Below are 17,440 nucleotides of genomic sequence, written 5' to 3'. Positions count from 1 at the left end.
TTTCAAACTATGATTTCTGTTATATCAAATAATATAAGTTTGAAATATCAAAAGTTTACACAATCAGGTTGCAAAGATATAGGGATTAAAAACTTTGAGTAGGGGACAAAGACTCAATTCCTTTGTCTTTTTTTCAATTAGTCTTAACTTTTGTCATACTTAAAATTAAAACTAGAGGAGCTACAACTTCACTAAGTCGTACCAGATCACAGTCATTGTTTAAAAATATCATAAAAACTAATCCAAACAGTTTTTATTTTATTATCATCAATTGTTATTTAATTATGATGTATTTTGCAGCCGCGTTTCTTACATGATGATTTCCCAGTGTTTTGCACATCAACTGTAATTGCAACTTTTTAAAAAAAAATTTAAAAACTAGGTTTTTAGTTACTTTTGAGTCTTACTCTTAAGGTAAGGCCTCATTTTATGTTTTATGTCCGTTTTTACCTATTTTATATCTGTTTTTACTTATTTTATATCCGTTTTTACTTATTTCATATCCGTTTTTACTAATTTTATATCCGTTTTTACTTATTTTATATCCGTTTTTACTTAATTTATATCCGTTTTTATTTATTTTATGTCCGTTTTTATTTATTTTATATCTGTTTTTAATTATTTTATATCCGTTTTACTTATTATTTTATATCCGTTTTTACTTATTTTATATCCGTTTTTACTTATTTTATATTCGTTTTTACTTATTTTATATTCGTTTTTACTTATTTATATCCGTTTTTACTTATTTTATATGCGTTTTAACTTAGATATATTCGTTTTTATTTATTTCATATCCGTTTTTATTTATTTTATATCCGTTTTTATTTATTTTATGTCCGTTTTTATTTATTTTATATCCGTTTTTATTTATTTTATATCCGTTTTTACTTATTTCAGTTTGTCTTAGCTTTAAATATGCTCAAAAATAGTCTGAGATGTTTCATGCACAACAAAATCCGAATTGCTATATGTTTCCGTTTATCACATTTGGCTAATTTTTTCTCAAACCAAAACGGAAAAACATCAAAACGAAAAAGCGCTTTTTTCTCTATACTCAGTGTAATAAGTGTAATTGGAAAAAATCCTGAAATATACAGTGATAACCAGAAAACTGTGGAATAGGAAAACGACTTTATAGCATTACTTCAGTGTATTTGATGGTGTTACAAAGCAATAGTTTATAATACACTAATTAAATCACTAAAAAAGTAAATTTATTCTGTTAACACTGCTAAATTGCAATGTCCCATGCTCATTCGACTATTTAAAGTCATAACTTAAGTTTAAAAGTCGTCTTTGTATTTCAGAGTTTTCTGGTTATGACTGTATATTTTTTGTGAGATCCACAGCACATTTTGGTTCAGTCTGCCCACCTGCAGGTTGCTAAAATACAGTAATTTGAAAATTAGATTTTGAGTCGATTAATCAGTTTCTTAATAAATGGTATGAACTCTATTTCATCCCAAAGTTTATTGAGACCCACTGTAGTTTCAAGCCTTTTTTCTCATGTCAGCGATATTTATTATATATTTTTAATTAACTTTAATTTTAGACTTTGAATTTTGACAAATCGATTTTTTGGTCTTTTTGATGGAGTCCAAAGCCACAATTTGGATTTGAAAATTAACACAAAGGAATTGAGTCTTTGCCACAAACTCTGATTTTATAATTCCTGTATCTTTGCAACAAAATGTCAAAGATATTTGATATTTCAAACTAAGAATTCTGTTATCTAAGTTTAAAAATTTAAAAGTACTGGCCTTAGAGGGCGCCCATCTTCTAAATTAATTGTGAACATGTTCTTTTTGTGTACATCGTAAAACAAAACAAAAATAATTCGCGGATTTTTACAAAAAAAATCGTGGATTTTCAAAATTTTCAAAAATTTAATGAAGATCGATTTTAGATGGAGACAAATATTTGAAATTATGATCATTTTGATAAACCTTCCCTGTGGTCACGTGAGGTTCCACAAAAAATTTGGGCCCGATCGGTTCAGACAGACAAGCCAAATTTATATATAGATATACCATCATGTTTCTAAGATATAAGGATTAGAAAATTTGAGTTTGTGACAAAAACTAAGTTCCTTTATGTAAGTATTTTTACAAAAGAGAAAAAAATATTTTTTAATGACATCCATCATTTTGGACTTTTAACATTTTTTGGTCTTTTTCTTCCCATAAAATTTACAAAAAAGCATATTTTCTCAAATTTTCAATTTTTTCACAATTTTGCTGTCCCCTTCAAAAATTTAGAAAATTAAATATTTTTTTTCCAAACATTGAGCTGTGGATAAAATTTTAACCTCTTTCATATTAATGTGCATTGTATACATGTTCTTTTTCATGTGTATGTATAACATGTTGATTTCCTTTGTATCTTCTCATTAACATATTTAAATTAAACACAATCTGATTTTTTTCATTTATTTTCACAAATATGTAAATTATGATTAAATATTATGAGCTTCTTAAAAAAAATTAGTTAAATGCTGTTCATGCCAAACCACATAGAATTTTAAATTTCAACTCTAATATAATTTCAAGAAATAAAATTTTAGGCTGGGCATTTTACTTTAACTGAAGCTTCTCTTCTAAAGTTTATTTCTAATACATTAGGAATTTTCTCCCAATCTGTGCCTTTAAATATTTCAATTGATTTTATTTTCATCCTCTGAGCCTCTAAACACTGTTATCTGATTATCTGATAGGCTTGCTCTGCCTTCATGCTGCCGATTGTTTTCCATACTGGGTTTTCATCCATAAAGTTATAGACTTTTTCCCGGCACTGTAAAATCATAAAATTCATCAATGTGTTTTTAACCCTTGTATATGTATTTACATGTGCATAATAAACTATTTATTTATTTATTTATTTATTTATTTTAGTTTGTCTTGGCTTTAAATATGCTCAAAAATAATCTGAGATGTTTCAGGCACAACAAAATCTGATTTGCTATATGTTTCCGTTTATCACATTCACTGGTCTAGAAAAGGGTCGACCTAGCTCTATCCTTCATCATAAAATTTTCAGATCAGTTTTTTCTCGTTACATTAATGTTTGAATTTAGAGAGAACTAGGCGCACATTCTATTATCAAGTTGATAGTATTACATACTGGTTTTATCTTTTACATCTTTTAAGATGTCTTTAATGTTTTTTCCGGAACCTTTTTCCGGAAAATTCTCTCCAGAAATTTCTGGTTTACAGGGAAAAAATCGTTTCAGAAATTGTTTTAGAATTCGGATTTCTGGAACCTTTTCCATAATGGAAATGGACCATTTCTGTACGTAAACCGTAACCCGGAATTAGGGTGGAAACCCTACCCCTCCCTCAATGAAGTTATTAAAACTATAAAACTTTAAGATTAGTTTTGAAAAAAGATAATTTGAATAAAAAACCTGCCAAAACGATGATTGCATTTTGAATTTTGTGATTAAAGGCCAATTTAGTCATTAATTACATTAGGTTTAATTGTATAGTCCAGTGCTGCGTAAATGTAGCATTAATGTCATATTTAGTACTCAGGAAAAGTTTTAACATAATGTAAAAAATGTTTTGTTAAAACTGCAGGTGAGGGAGGTGAGGTGACCAATTTTTTTAAAATGTTTATAAATCCACTACTTCTACAACAATTTTTATAGAATGTTTATAAATCGGATACTCTAATATCTTTAAAATTTTTTATAAAATGTTTATAAATAGAATAATATAATATCTTCAACAATTTTTATAACATGTTTATAAATCGGATACTATAATATCTACAACAATTTTTATAAAATGTTTATAAATAGGATACTATAATATCTACAACAATTTTTATAAAATGTTTATAAATAGGATACTATAATATCTTCAACAATTTTTATAAAATGTTTATAAATCGGATACTATAATATCTTCAACAATTTTTATAAAATGTTTATAAATAGGATGCTATAATATTTTCAACAATTTTTTGAATGTTTATAAACTGAATACTATAATATCATTAACAATTTTTATAAAATGTTTATAAATAGGATACTATAATATCTTCAACAATTTTTATAAAATGTTTATAAATAGGATACTATAATAACTTCGACAATTTTTATAAAATGTTTATAAATCGGAAACTATAATATCTACAATAATTTGTCACTGAATTTCTAGACTTTGCAGTACACGTGGATTTAACGGTTCTGTCAATATTCCAGAAAGCTGTGACTTNTGTTTATAAATAGGATACTATAATATCTACAATAATTTGTCACTGAATTTCTAGACTTTGCAGTACACGTGGATTTAACGGTTCTGTCAATATTCCAGAAAGCTGTGACTTTCGATCACAATTTGACCCATTAAACATAATTTGTTAACCTTTTCTATAAAATACTTTTTTGTTGGTATATGCATTTTGAATGAAAATGTCTAACGTAAACAAATCCGTAAAGTAAATGATTATTGAATAAAAGACCAAAACTTGTTTGATTTCAAATAGAAGAAACCGAATGCTGCTCACTTTGGTTAGTCCGGTGTGAGTAGGGCTTCCCCCAGAATTCCGGGTTACGGTTTATGACAGGAACTGATCCAGAATTTTTTCCATTGCCATTATGGAAAAGTTCCTGAATTCAAGATCAATTCCAGAACAGTATTTTTCCCCTAAGTTAATAATTTCCGGAATTTGGGAACATTCTGGAATAATGTTCTGAAAAATTCGGGGAAAATTTGTTCTGGACCTACGTTCCGGAATAATATTAGAAATATCTTAAATGTATGTAAAAATATGTAAGTAATGCATGACAAATAAAGTAAAAAAAGCGAGGCTGTACGTCTGACGAGCTTTTCATTTTGAAACTCTTAAGACCAGGCTTTTTTTATATTAGATGTTTAAGCTGGAATACTGCAACAATTGTGTTCATGAAAACATGCCGCATGGATCGAAGACGATATAAAAGTAGTCACTGAATTCTCATGTTTATTGGGACACCCTGTATGAGCTATTCTATTAAGGAATCGGGTCTTTGCCACATCCAAGGTTGCAGAGATAAAGTGATTAGAAAATTAGAGATTTAGGCACTTTATTTTCCGTTCAAGTTGCAGTACAGTAGGAAAAATAAAAATAATATTTTCATGTCCGGCACAATTTCCGGTGAAATTGATTGCCTTAAAGGGACAGTGAAGGAAAAATGAAAGGGGGTATAGGCTGAAAGCTAATCACTTTAGCTCTTGATCGCGACCCATGAAAGTTTTATCTGATGTTACTATCTCGAGAAATTGATATAAAACTGTGTTAAAATNATATGCAGTTAAAAGTTATGAATAAATGCACTCGATTTTTATTGAAAGGTTTAAATTCAAATTTGGTGGATTTACAAGTTTAAATAGAAAGAAGGGGCAACTATAGGTTTAAATAGACAGAAGGGGCAACTATAGGTTTTTTTTCAGAAATCGCTTTGAACATTCCATTAATGATGGCAAACGTGTTTTGGAAAATTTGGAAACGATGATTTTTCAAAATGATTATAAAAAAGTTTTCCTTTCAAAACAGTTCACATTTTTTCGTGTTTGCTTAAAAGCTTTGAAAAAAAATTATTTTCTTAATGAAACATTGCCCAGTCTTAACTAATTACCAACCTAGTGACACTTGATGCATATTGGATGATTAACAAAGTCCTTGAGTTTCAAATTCAGTCCTGATTTGAAGCCTGGAAGCAGAATGTCTTTACTCTTTCTTTTTCTTCTCTCTAAAACAGGGTTAGAATTTTGAAGCAACATATTTGCATTGATCGAGAAGAAATCCATGGAGTTGGCTAGAAAAACGGAGATATTATTTTTGGCTTTAAACATTTTGAATATAAACGTTTTTTTTAAAAATGCTCTGAACATTTTATTATGCCAAAAAAAATTTAGTCATGGTTTTTCGGACTCCTCTTAAAAGAAGCTATTGTTTTTTTTGGATTAAAGCCAATGATGGATCCATTAGTAAAATTATTGAAGCTAATGCTAGACCCATTAGTAAAATTATTAAAGCCAATGATGGATCCATTAGTAAAATTATTAGAGCTAATGCTGGACCCAGTAGAAAAATTATTAAAGCCAATGCTGAACCCATTAGTAAATTTATTAAAGCTAATGCTGGACCCAGTAGTAAATTTATTAAAGTCAATGATATATCCATTAGTAAAATTATTGAAGCTAATGCTAGACCCAGAAGAAAATTATTAAAGCTAATGCTGGACCAAGTAGTAAAATTATTAAAGCCAATGATGGATCCATTAGTGAAATTATTAAAGCTAATGCTAAACTCAGTAGTTAAATTATTAAAGCTAATGCTGGACCCATTAGTAAAATTATTAAAGCTAATGCTGGACCCATTAGTAAAATTATTAAAGCCAATGATGGATCCATTAGTAAAATTATTAGAGCTAATGCTGGACCCAGTAGTAAAATTATTAAAGCTAATGCTGGACCCATTAGTGAAATTATTAAAGCTAATGCTGGACCCAGTAGTAAATTTATTACAGTCAATGATGGATCCATTAGTAAAATTATTGAAGCTAATGCTAGACCCAGAAGAAAATTATTAAAGCTAATGCTGGACCAAGTAGTAAAATTATTAAAGCTAATGCTGGACCCATTAGTGAAATTATTAAAGCCAATGATGGATCCATTAGTAAAATTATTAAAGCCAATGATGGATCCATTAGTGAAATTATTAAAGCTAATGCTAAACTCAGTAGTAAAATTATTAAAGCTAATGCTGGACCCATTAGTAAAATTATTAAAGCAAATGCTGGACCCATTAGTAAAATTATTAAAGCTAATGCTGGATCCAGTAGTAAAATTACTAAAGCTAATGCTGGACCCAGTAGTAAATTTATCAAAACTAATGCTGGACCCATTAGTGAAATTATTAAAGCTAATGCTGAACCCATTAGTAAAAAATAAAGCTAATACTGGACCCATTAGTAAAATTATTGAAGCTAATACTGGACCCATTAGTAAAATTATTAAAGCCAATGATGGATCCATTAGTGAAATTATTAAAGCTAATGCTGGACCCAGTAGAAAAATTGATAAAGCTAATGCTGGACCCAGTAGTAAAATCATTAAAGCTAATGCTGGATCCAATAGTAAATTTATTAAAGCTAATGCTGGACCCAGTAGTAAAATTATTAAAGCTAATGCTGGACCCAGTAGTAAAATTATTAAAGCTAATGCTGGACCCAGTAGTAAAATTATTGAAGCTAATGCTAGACCCATTAGTAAAATTATTAAAGCTATTGCTGGACCCAGTAGTAAACTTATTAAAGCTAATGCTGGACCCAGTAGTAAAATTATTAAAGCTAATGCTGGACCCAGTAGTAAAATTATTGAAGCTAATGCTAGACCCATTAGTAAAATTATTAAAGCTATTGCTGGACCCAGTAGTAAACTTATTAAAGCTAATGCTGGACCCAGTAGTAAAATTATCAAAGCTAATGCTGGACCCAGTAGTAAAATTATTAAAGCTAATGCTAGACCTACTAGTAAAATTACTAAAGTTAATGCTAGACCCATTAATAAAATTATTAAAGCTAATGCTGGACCCAGTAGTAAAATTATTAAAGTCACAAACTATTCATAACAGTACAATTAAAATGGGTGTTATTTTTTTTTATTTTTTGCTTTAAACTAAGAAAAATTCTCTGAAATTCAAAACAATTCAATTCAAGTTTTTTACTNATACTTCACGTAGATCTAGATACAGACAGGATATACTTCACGTAGATCTAGATACAGACAGGATATACTTCACGTAGATCTAGATACAGACAGGATATACTTCACGTAGATCTAGATACAGACAGGATATACTTCACGTAGATCTAGATACAGACAGGATATACTTCACGTAGATCTAGATACAGACAGGATATACTTCACGTAGATCTAGATACAGACAGGATATACTTCACGTAGATCTAGATACAGACAGGATATACTTCACGTAGATCTAGATACAGACAGGATATACTTCACGTAGATCTAGATACAGACAGGATATACTTCACGTAGATCTAGATACAGACAGGATATACTTCACGTAGATCTAGATACAGACAGGATATACTTCACGTAGATCTAGATACAGACAGGATATACTTCACGTAGATCTAGATACAGACAGGATATACTTCACGTAGATCTAGATACAGACAGGATATACTTCACGTAGATCTAGATACAGACAGGATATACTTCACGTAGATCTAGATACAGACAGGATATACTTCACGTAGATCTAGATACAGACAGGATATACTTCACGTAGATCTAGATACAGACAGGATATACTTCACGTAGATCTAGATACAGACAGGATATACTTCACGTAGATCTAGATACAGACAGGATATACTTCACGTAGATCTAGATACAGACAGGATATACTTCACGTAGATCTAGATACAGACAGGATATACTTCACGTAGATCTAGATACAGACAGGATATACTTCACGTAGATCTAGATACAGACAGGATATACTTCACGTAGATCTAGATACAGACAGGATATACTTCACGTAGATCTAGATACAGACAGGATATACTTCACGTAGATCTAGATACAGACAGGATATACTTCACGTAGATCTAGATACAGACAGGATATACTTCACGTAGATCTAGATACAGACAGGATATACTTCACGTAGATCTAGATACAGACAGGATATACTTCACGTAGATCTAGATACAGACAGGATATACTTCACGTAGATCTAGATACAGACAGGATATACTTCACGTAGATCTAGATACAGACAGGATATACTTCACGTAGATCTAGATACAGACAGGATATACTTCACGTAGATCTAGATACAGACAGGATATACTTCACGTAGATCTAGATACAGACAGGATATACTTCACGTAGATCTAGATACAGACAGGATATACTTCACGTAGATCTAGATACAGACAGGATATACTTCACGTAGATCTAGATACAGACAGGATATACTTCACGTAGATCTAGATACAGACAGGATATACTTCACGTAGATCTAGCTTACTATAAAAAGTTTTTATAGTAAGCTTGTTTTTTAAGACCATGGATAGACTTCAATTTTCCGCAGTAGATCTAACCTAGCATAATGTAATAAGAATAAAAGGGTAGCCAAACATTTATTTGTGCACTGTGGTGAAAGCAACACAAGAGAGGCCTGGGGCTGCAGCTATGAGTTTAAGGAGAGGAGGCTGGGAAATATGTTCTTTTGTAAAAATAAAGTTGTAAAGAAAAATTACATACTAAAAAAATTTATCTAGCTTGATATTTTTCACGAACTTACCTCTAAAGAATTATAAATTACTAGATTAAGTGCCCAGCGTTGCCCGTGGAAATAACAAGAAAAACAAAATAAATTTTGAACTTTTTTTTAGCCTATGTTAACCCCGGGATACTTGATACTCTGGGGTTCCCTCATATCGTTTCAGCCCATCCTGTCCAGCCGTTTGGCCGGCTATGGGGAACATATATACGAATGTCTTGTTCTATAATTATTATGTAGAAATGTGAACACAGGATTTTCTTATTTTTTCATTATATTATAACATTCTAAAACTATTTTCTATTTTATTGTTTACTGAGATATAATGATAATTACAACCAGTAAATCAATCTGTGAAATAGATGGCAAGGAAAATAGTTTAGTTTGTATCAATATGTTTTTTTTATTCAAGTTTATTCTTTTAGAGGATGTCTCATCCCCGTTGATCTGCAGCATGAGATGTATTCAAAACAATGGTAAAATATATATCGTATATATGTGATGATTAAAACACAGATTATATTTTAGTTTGTTTTTATGTCCGATCATAAATCACGAGCCCATTAACCGATCTGCCTCAAAATTTGATTGGGGAATCAATTAAAAAAAAAATTTAAAAAAAATTGAAAAACAAATTTTGAACTTTTTTTAGCCTATTTTAACTCCGGGAAACCTGATACCCTTGGGTTTCCTCAAATCATTTCAGCCCATACGGTCCAGCCGTTTGGCCGGCTATAGGGAACATATATACGAATGTATTATGTAGATATGTGAACACACTGGATCTTTTAAAAAGGATTCTCTTATTTTTTCATTATATTATAATATTCTAAACCTATTTTCTATTTTATTGTTTACTTAGATATAATGATAATTACAACCAATAAAACAATCTGTGTTATAGATGGCAAGGAAAACAGTTTAGTTTTTTTATTCAAGTTTATTTTTTTAGAGGGTGTCTCATCCCCGTTGATCTGCAGCATGAGATGCATTCAAAACAATGGTAAAATATATCGTATATATGTGATGATTAAAACACAGATTATATTTTAGTTTGTTTGTATGTCCGATTATAAATCACGAGCCCATTAACCGATCTGCCTCAAACTTTGATTGGGGAACTTGTAGAACCACGGAAATGTTTTGAGATTGGTTTAAAAGTTCTTAGTTTTAAAGGCAAAGCTGGGTTTCCGAGCCAGCATATCATATAAAAAGATGTGGCTCAAAGAATTATCATGTGAAGATAGTAATTTTAAAGGTGTACGCATTTTCCCCACTGCAGTGTACCGTGTAAACACAAGACGGATGTCACAGCCTGACAAGGAATCCATTTTCCACAAAAAAAATTAATGAACTATTCTGGTCATAGGAAACTATTATGTGAATTATCAAAATTATCAAAATTAAATGCTTTTATCCTCCTCAGAGTAACACTGATGCATCTATGCTTGTTTACAAACACCGCTCAGAGAGAACAGGTTTCAATATTTACGCAGAGAATACGCAATTAACTTTCCTTGCCTTATTACCTTGATGTGGGTGAGGTATCCAGCCTTCTTGGCAAGTTTAAAAGACTTTTCCCGATTTAAAGCTACTGTATAGTGTTACATTTAAAGTTGTATGAAATAAAGGAAATCAAAAGCCTTAAAGTTTTGGAAAAAAATGTATTTGGCTTGAATTCAAACCAGAATCTGGCGCAATGGTGGCTTCAGTTTTCCATGCGTTCAAACATGCGTTAAAAGCATGTTTTCTGGATTGGCATTTTCTAACGCGAAATATTTCTCCACGTTGGCCTTGCTTTCTGTTTGACCTAAAGCTATATACAAAAGAGCTAATATGTTGTCTTGTTTATAGGCAGGACTACTTGCAATCCGAGCATAGTTCTGGGTCTGTATGAGGACTGAGGGGGTTACATCAATAGAATTATCTACTCTGAGTTTAGCTCCCGGTTCATATGAGGACTGAAGGGATTACAATATGTAATTTCAGAAGTTAGCTTTCTTTTATTGAGAGGCATGTCCGATTCACAACAGTACCTTATAAAACATTGTCCGGACAACGATGAGGTAGATACCCTCATTTGTATAGCTGAAGATTGAGTGTCGGGAGACTCGAGGTTACAGTGTACATTGTAACTCCGTGCTAGTGTAACTCACGCGGTTTCTTGGCACTTAAAGGAAGTGTTCTTTACGATCCGAGTTGAATGTTGCAACTTTCTCAATTTGTATGGACGTTACATTCTTCAGTATAAGTCGTTTTTAACAATTTTCTCCTTACAGACGTAACAGATAGAAGTAAGATTAGTAGCGATCAAAAGCGCTTATTTTTCGCCGTAAGCCTATACTCCCTTTCATTTTTCGCGAACACTCCCTTTAATTTCCCTCTGTATAAATAAGAATATCTACAAAATCCGGCCTTGTTGAAACAAAAGCTTAAAAGGTATTGTTGTAAATCGGACATGCTACTCTATAAAAGAAAGATCATTTGAAATTATGCTTACAGTCCCTTTAAGGAATTAAACCTTAATCTGAAGCTAAATTGCTACTTAGTTCTTTTGGATTTAGTCGCTGAAGCTATGAATTAATATTACAAACAAGAATTTTACCCTTCGGTTTAATAATACTTTATGAATATTGAACACTATCGTATCTACATAAATAACGTCGTAATCTCTGTTTGTTTACTTGTTTGTTTGTCCGATCATAACTCAGCTAAACCTCTGGGCCGATTTACCTCAAATTTTGATTGGGGAACTCGGGAGACCCACTGGAATGTTCTTATAGCTTGGTGTTGAGATTCTAAGTTGAGTGGGTAGACTTTTATAGTGAAAATGTCGTTCCCAATAAAATCGTTCAAGTGCGGAGAAACGGTTGAAGTAACTTTTAGTAACCTGGGCAGCGCTGGGTTCCCAAGCTAGTGTAGAATAATAATTCAGGAACTGGAAAATATTGTCGTGTTTTCTACTTTAATGCAACTACTAAAACCTGCCAGTTAGGAGTTTTTAGGTAAGACATTGAAAGTTATCTAACGGAATGATATTTGTATATATTATCTGAAATTTTTATTAAACTGTTTTTATCCGGTTTAATGAAAAGCAAGAGTGAATCGGTGATTCCAGAATTGAACTAGTTTAGATACCTCTCTCCCATTCATTACAATCGGTTCCTGTTCTAATTTGAATATGAACAACTAAATGTTAAAATATTTAGTGAACTGGATCAGAGTTTTCAAGATAACATTACAAAAATAGTTTGGAGACAAAAAGGTTAATATATATTTATATTTTTAATTTCTAAAAGTATTTGTCAACATGAGTCACGTCAAACTAAAGTAAATTAATAATTGAGAATATTTGGATTAAAGTAAAACAAAAGAAATGTGAAAATCTTAATCATCTGAAGCACAGTGCAGTGTGACGAGAATAATCTTTGTGAATAATGAGAAACTAGAAAATAGAAACTAATAATTGAACAAGATTACTTATTTTTGATGATAAGATTAATTTTTATTTTCTCAACCTATTCCTAAACAACCAATTAGTTTATTGTAAAATTTTGTTTACAGGTTTGGTCGTCGTTATTTCATAATTTAAAAAACCCGATTCTGAATATGTATCCACTCCCAAAGTAGGACTTTGAAACGTCGAATTTGCGCTAAAACTCAGGATTTACAGATCTTAAAAAGTTTTATGTGTCTCAAATCAATCCTAAAGATACTTTACACAACACTGCTTACTCAGTTCAACTACCTTATATAGCCGGTCAGTCCCTTAAACCATGTAGTCCTAACGGCCTAAAGACACTGTTACGATATTTTTATTATGATCGGGTAATAATCATGCCTTAAAGAGAAAAACGTGTTAGGGTTATTTTAACACCTTTAGATTGAGTTTGTGGCAAAAACATTCGTCATTAATTTGACCCTCTTAAATCTGTAAAATATAAAGTTTCAAACTTATTTTAAAATAATCTTTGTAATGAACTGTTTAGTACTAAACATATTTTGAATTGTGCTGTAGCATGTAGTTTTATATTATGTTGTGTAATGAACTGTTCGTTTAATAACACCCTGTGTACACACAAACATATATTTTAAGATACAGTAAGTTTTATTAATTTAATTATTCTTATTTGTTTAGAGAAATGTTTTCTAGTCTGTGATCCTGGTTACGTTGCTAAATCCTATAGAGGTAATTCTAATTCTTTACCTGCTCACGAAATGTCATAGATTAAAGCTAGAATTTTATTTCTCAGTTTCCTTGAAAAGAGTTGATAGGCAGGGGCGGACACAGGATTTTAGCCAGGGGGGGGCGAGATATTTTAGGTACAAAAAATTCTGAAATTGAACAAAAAAATTTGAAAATAGGAACAAAAAATTCTAAAACTAGGAACAAAAATTCTGAAAATAGGAACAGAACGTTCTAAAAATAGGAACAAAAATTCTTAAATATGAACAAAAAATTCTGAAAATAGCTACAAAAAATTCTAAAAATAGGAATGAAAACTCTTTAATTAGGAACAAAAAGTTCTAAAAATAGGAACAAAAATTCTTAAAATAGGAACAAAAAATTCTAAAAATAGTAACAAAAATTCTTTAATTAGGAATAAAAAGTTTTAAAAATAGGAACAAAAATTCTTAAAATAGGAACAAAAAATTCTAAAAATGGGCACAAAAATTCGTAAAATAGGAACAAAAAATTCTAAAAATAGGAACAAAAGATTCTAAAAATAGGAACAAAAATTCTTTAATCAGGAACAAAAAGTTCTAAAAATAGGAACAAAAATTCTTAAAATAGGAATAAAAAATTCTAAAAATTGGAACAAAAATTCTTAAAATAGGAACACTTTTTAAATTTCAGGGTTGTATTGTAAAAACAATATTTATGAATGGGATAAATCTCTGGAAGAGTTTAAGTGTCTTCCATCTATTATTGTTACTGTAGGAGGATATGATGGAGTTAAGGTAATGAAAAAGGACTGTTCTTGGAGTTTCAAGTAATTCTCAAGTTTAATGATTTACAATGGAACCCTTTTTAAACTTTATATGTATTATAAAAGATATGAAAATATCATCGTTTTTTCTGCTACAGGGTGTCCGACGAAACATGACAGTAACAAGACGACTTGAAATTTATTTGTGACATTTAGTCGTCAACCAACTTTAAAATTTGTGAATCTTGAAACAAAAACCACAAAGTTTTCCTATTCCAGGCATTTCCAAAGTGTGCTCTGACTTTGTTGTGCAGTCAATATTACCTCAGATATAAAAAATTGCGTTCAGATTTTAAATTTATTTTAAAACGAAAATCTGAACGAAAGTCTTCATATCTCTGGTAATAAATGCCAAAATTAGAAGTATTTTGTGATTATTATCTCTAGAATTTTACTTATATTTTAAAATTAGTTTTACAAATAAATTATGCAAATTATGTCAAAGATCAGAGACGACCTACAAATCGTCTTGCAACTGTCATATTCCGTGGGACACCCTGTACAATACTGTTTAATTTTCAAAAAATTCATTCGTATAGATTAATTTCAAAAAGGACGGTTTTTTAAATAAAAAACGCAGAAGTCGTTTTTTTAGTTTTAATTAGTGTGTCATTTTGATTTTTGACTATCGTAAATGACGGATATGGTAAACATGCCACTAAAAATGCCCCTTAGCTTAGTCGTCTTTAAATAGATTAAATACCATCAGGAAACAGACAAGAAGGAGTAATCAAAGGGGTAAATGTTACAATTCTACTTTAAAAGTCAATTCTAAGACTCGCTGCATGGCCCTGGCCTACGGTTTCGACAATAAGCTTTGGACCCTACCCCACACCGACTCTTTTGCAAACTTTAGACTCTCTCTGGCCTCTGGTCTCGCTTCTTACGGCTCTGGACAGACGCCTCTTACAACTATGTTATCCTCCTGACCATCCTCCTCCTTTCTGGAGTAGAAGGCGTAGTTTATCACCTCTCCCTAGGATTTCGTTATCAGCTGAGTAATCCTGGAGTATAATATTTCCTTTTATATTGCTGGCTGAACGGTCATCTCCACAACATCTTCTATGAAACGTGATAAAAGTCATGTTATCAAACCAGCTGGTTAACTCTTCCATAGCATGGGAGAGGAGGGAGGGGGGGGGGAGGTTACAATAGTCTTTCGATAAAACGAATAAATAGTCGTTTCAATTTAATTTGTTAAAGTTCAAAAAGAACGGTCAATCGTTCTTTTTAACATATCGTTTTTTATTTTGAATAAATCAAAAACGAAACAAAAAACGATCCTTTTTTAATCGTTTCTTAAAGTATTAACAACCCTAGAGATATTCATTCTTTCTTCAAATTATTTGTTTTCAATTGGTGTTTCTTAATAAAATAACTTGCGGGTTTCTTGGTTAAGAAAAAATTTAAATTATAAGAATAAAACACTTCTTATGTTAAATAATATTTTAAATAATTTCCTTTGGAACATTTTTAAAGTACTCTTCCAAAGTGTTCAGGTCTTTTAACTTTAGAAAGTTTTCAGAACAAAATTTCTAAGAAATAAAAGTTTAAATCAATCGTAATTTAGAAATGATTGGAAAAATGTCTATAATACATTGAATATGTGATTAAACTTTAAATAGTTAGATTGCAATTGAAAGTGCTCAAAACTGGTCAAAATAATATTTAATATAACTATTAACTATATTGGTGAACTGCAAATAATATGTTTTTAAAGCTTTCAAATTTAAAATTCAAATTTACAGATGAGACAAGTAAATATCTTTGGACCGACAGGCCAAGTTATCATTGAAGATGGAGTAGGAACATTTAGGTTGCCTGTAACTGAATATTTTAGGTAATATATTTCTGGGTCGGGTTACATATTTCAATATGATTAGAACATTGGATACAAAGTGCACAAAAGTTGTCTTATCCCCTTGGAGTTTTGCAAATGAATTTTGATCATTTTATGAACAAACCCTGACATATTTGGGGGTCGAAACAAAATAAATGATTACAAAAAAATAATTCTAAAAATATAATAACAAAAGATAAAATTGCAAAACATATAATTACAAAGCATAAACGTTACAAAATATATAAGTTACAAAAGATATAAATTAAAAACATATAATAACAAAAGATATAATTACAAAACATTTAAGTTACAAAATATATAAATTACAAAAGAAATAAATTAAACAACATATAATTACAAAATCTATAAAAGGAGAAAATTACGAACAGTTGTTTCATTTGAACATTTTAGTTTGATTATTTTTTGGTTCATTTGAACTTTCTTAAATGTGCATTTGAACTAAAACCTGTAGCGCGCGGTTACCTAGACTTTCCTAGCCCCAGCGCTCAGCCCAGAATAACATAACCCTGAAATAAAACATACATTTTAACTAATTTTGGGTTTAGTAGAACTCTTTTTATGTTCATTTAAACAATAAATTGCATTATTTCAGGGTTTTTAGAGTGTAGAGAACCTTTTATGTAATTCTATAAATAATATAAATAAAACAATACTTATGTTATTGTAATGATAGCAATTAGATGGAGATATATACGGGCCAAAAAATAATCTGAAATAAGACGGAGGGTTGGGATGGGGGGGGGGGCGGCAGATTGAGCTAGGATTAGACTTATATTTGCATAATTTAACTATCTAATGCTAAGTGGAGAAACATTAACCTGTGGAGGAGGGTTTAACACTAACGTTCAATGCTTTGCTTACAACTTTACATCAGGAAATAAATCCAATGTTTTGTGCCGAATTTGTATTGTAGCGTAAGTAAGTAACCATTCAAATTTAGAGCGGCATGTCTTATTCACAGCAGCAGTACCGTTTTAACCTTGTACTGAATAAGTTTGTCAGACTTATCTTTATAAATTTAGAGGAACGCTTCTAATTGCAACCTGTTTATTTTTAAAGATTAATATTCACTTTTCAGATGAGAAAGAAAATACATTTTAAAGTAACATAGTAATTTCAAGAGACAAATGTAATGGATCAGCTGTGTTGAGATCACACTGCTATATACGTAGTTTACACTAAAGGTTTGGTATATCTGTATATAATGAACAGGCCAAGGTTTAAATGGGTACTGTTGTATATCCGAAATTGCCCTCTTTTCATGGAGGTTTACTTG

At 30.6% G+C, this 17,440-nt stretch overlaps 1 protein-coding gene and 2 long non-coding RNA genes across 3 annotated transcripts; all 3 read left to right on the top strand.

Moving 5' to 3' along the window:
• The first annotated feature begins 6,915 nt into the window (after positions 1-6,915).
• Positions 6,916-7,620, top strand: LOC111718035 (cell wall protein TIR4-like). The gene has a single exon (XM_023493522.1). It carries the CDS (start codon positions 6,916-6,918, stop codon positions 7,618-7,620), a length of 705 nt encoding a protein of 234 aa, XP_023349290.1.
• A 2,640-nt stretch (positions 7,621-10,260) lies between these two features.
• On the top strand, positions 10,261-12,575 carry LOC111718051 (uncharacterized). The gene is made up of 3 exons (XR_002768986.1): positions 10,261-10,312; positions 12,245-12,314; positions 12,519-12,575. It is a non-coding gene; the product is annotated as an uncharacterized LOC111718051 (long non-coding RNA).
• Positions 12,576-13,445: 870 nt separating this feature from the next.
• On the top strand, positions 13,446-17,043 carry LOC111717967 (uncharacterized). The gene is made up of 4 exons (XR_002768969.1): positions 13,446-13,498; positions 14,168-14,271; positions 16,049-16,140; positions 16,968-17,043. It is a non-coding gene; the product is annotated as an uncharacterized LOC111717967 (long non-coding RNA).
• Positions 17,044-17,440: the final 397 nt, after the last annotated feature.

This window comes from Eurytemora carolleeae, unplaced genomic scaffold, assembly GCF_000591075.1.
Source record: "Eurytemora carolleeae unplaced genomic scaffold, Eaff_2.0 scaffold161, whole genome shotgun sequence".
Classification (NCBI taxonomy): domain Eukaryota; kingdom Metazoa; phylum Arthropoda; class Copepoda; order Calanoida; family Temoridae; genus Eurytemora; species Eurytemora carolleeae.
This window is presented reverse-complemented; position numbering and strand designations above follow the sequence as displayed.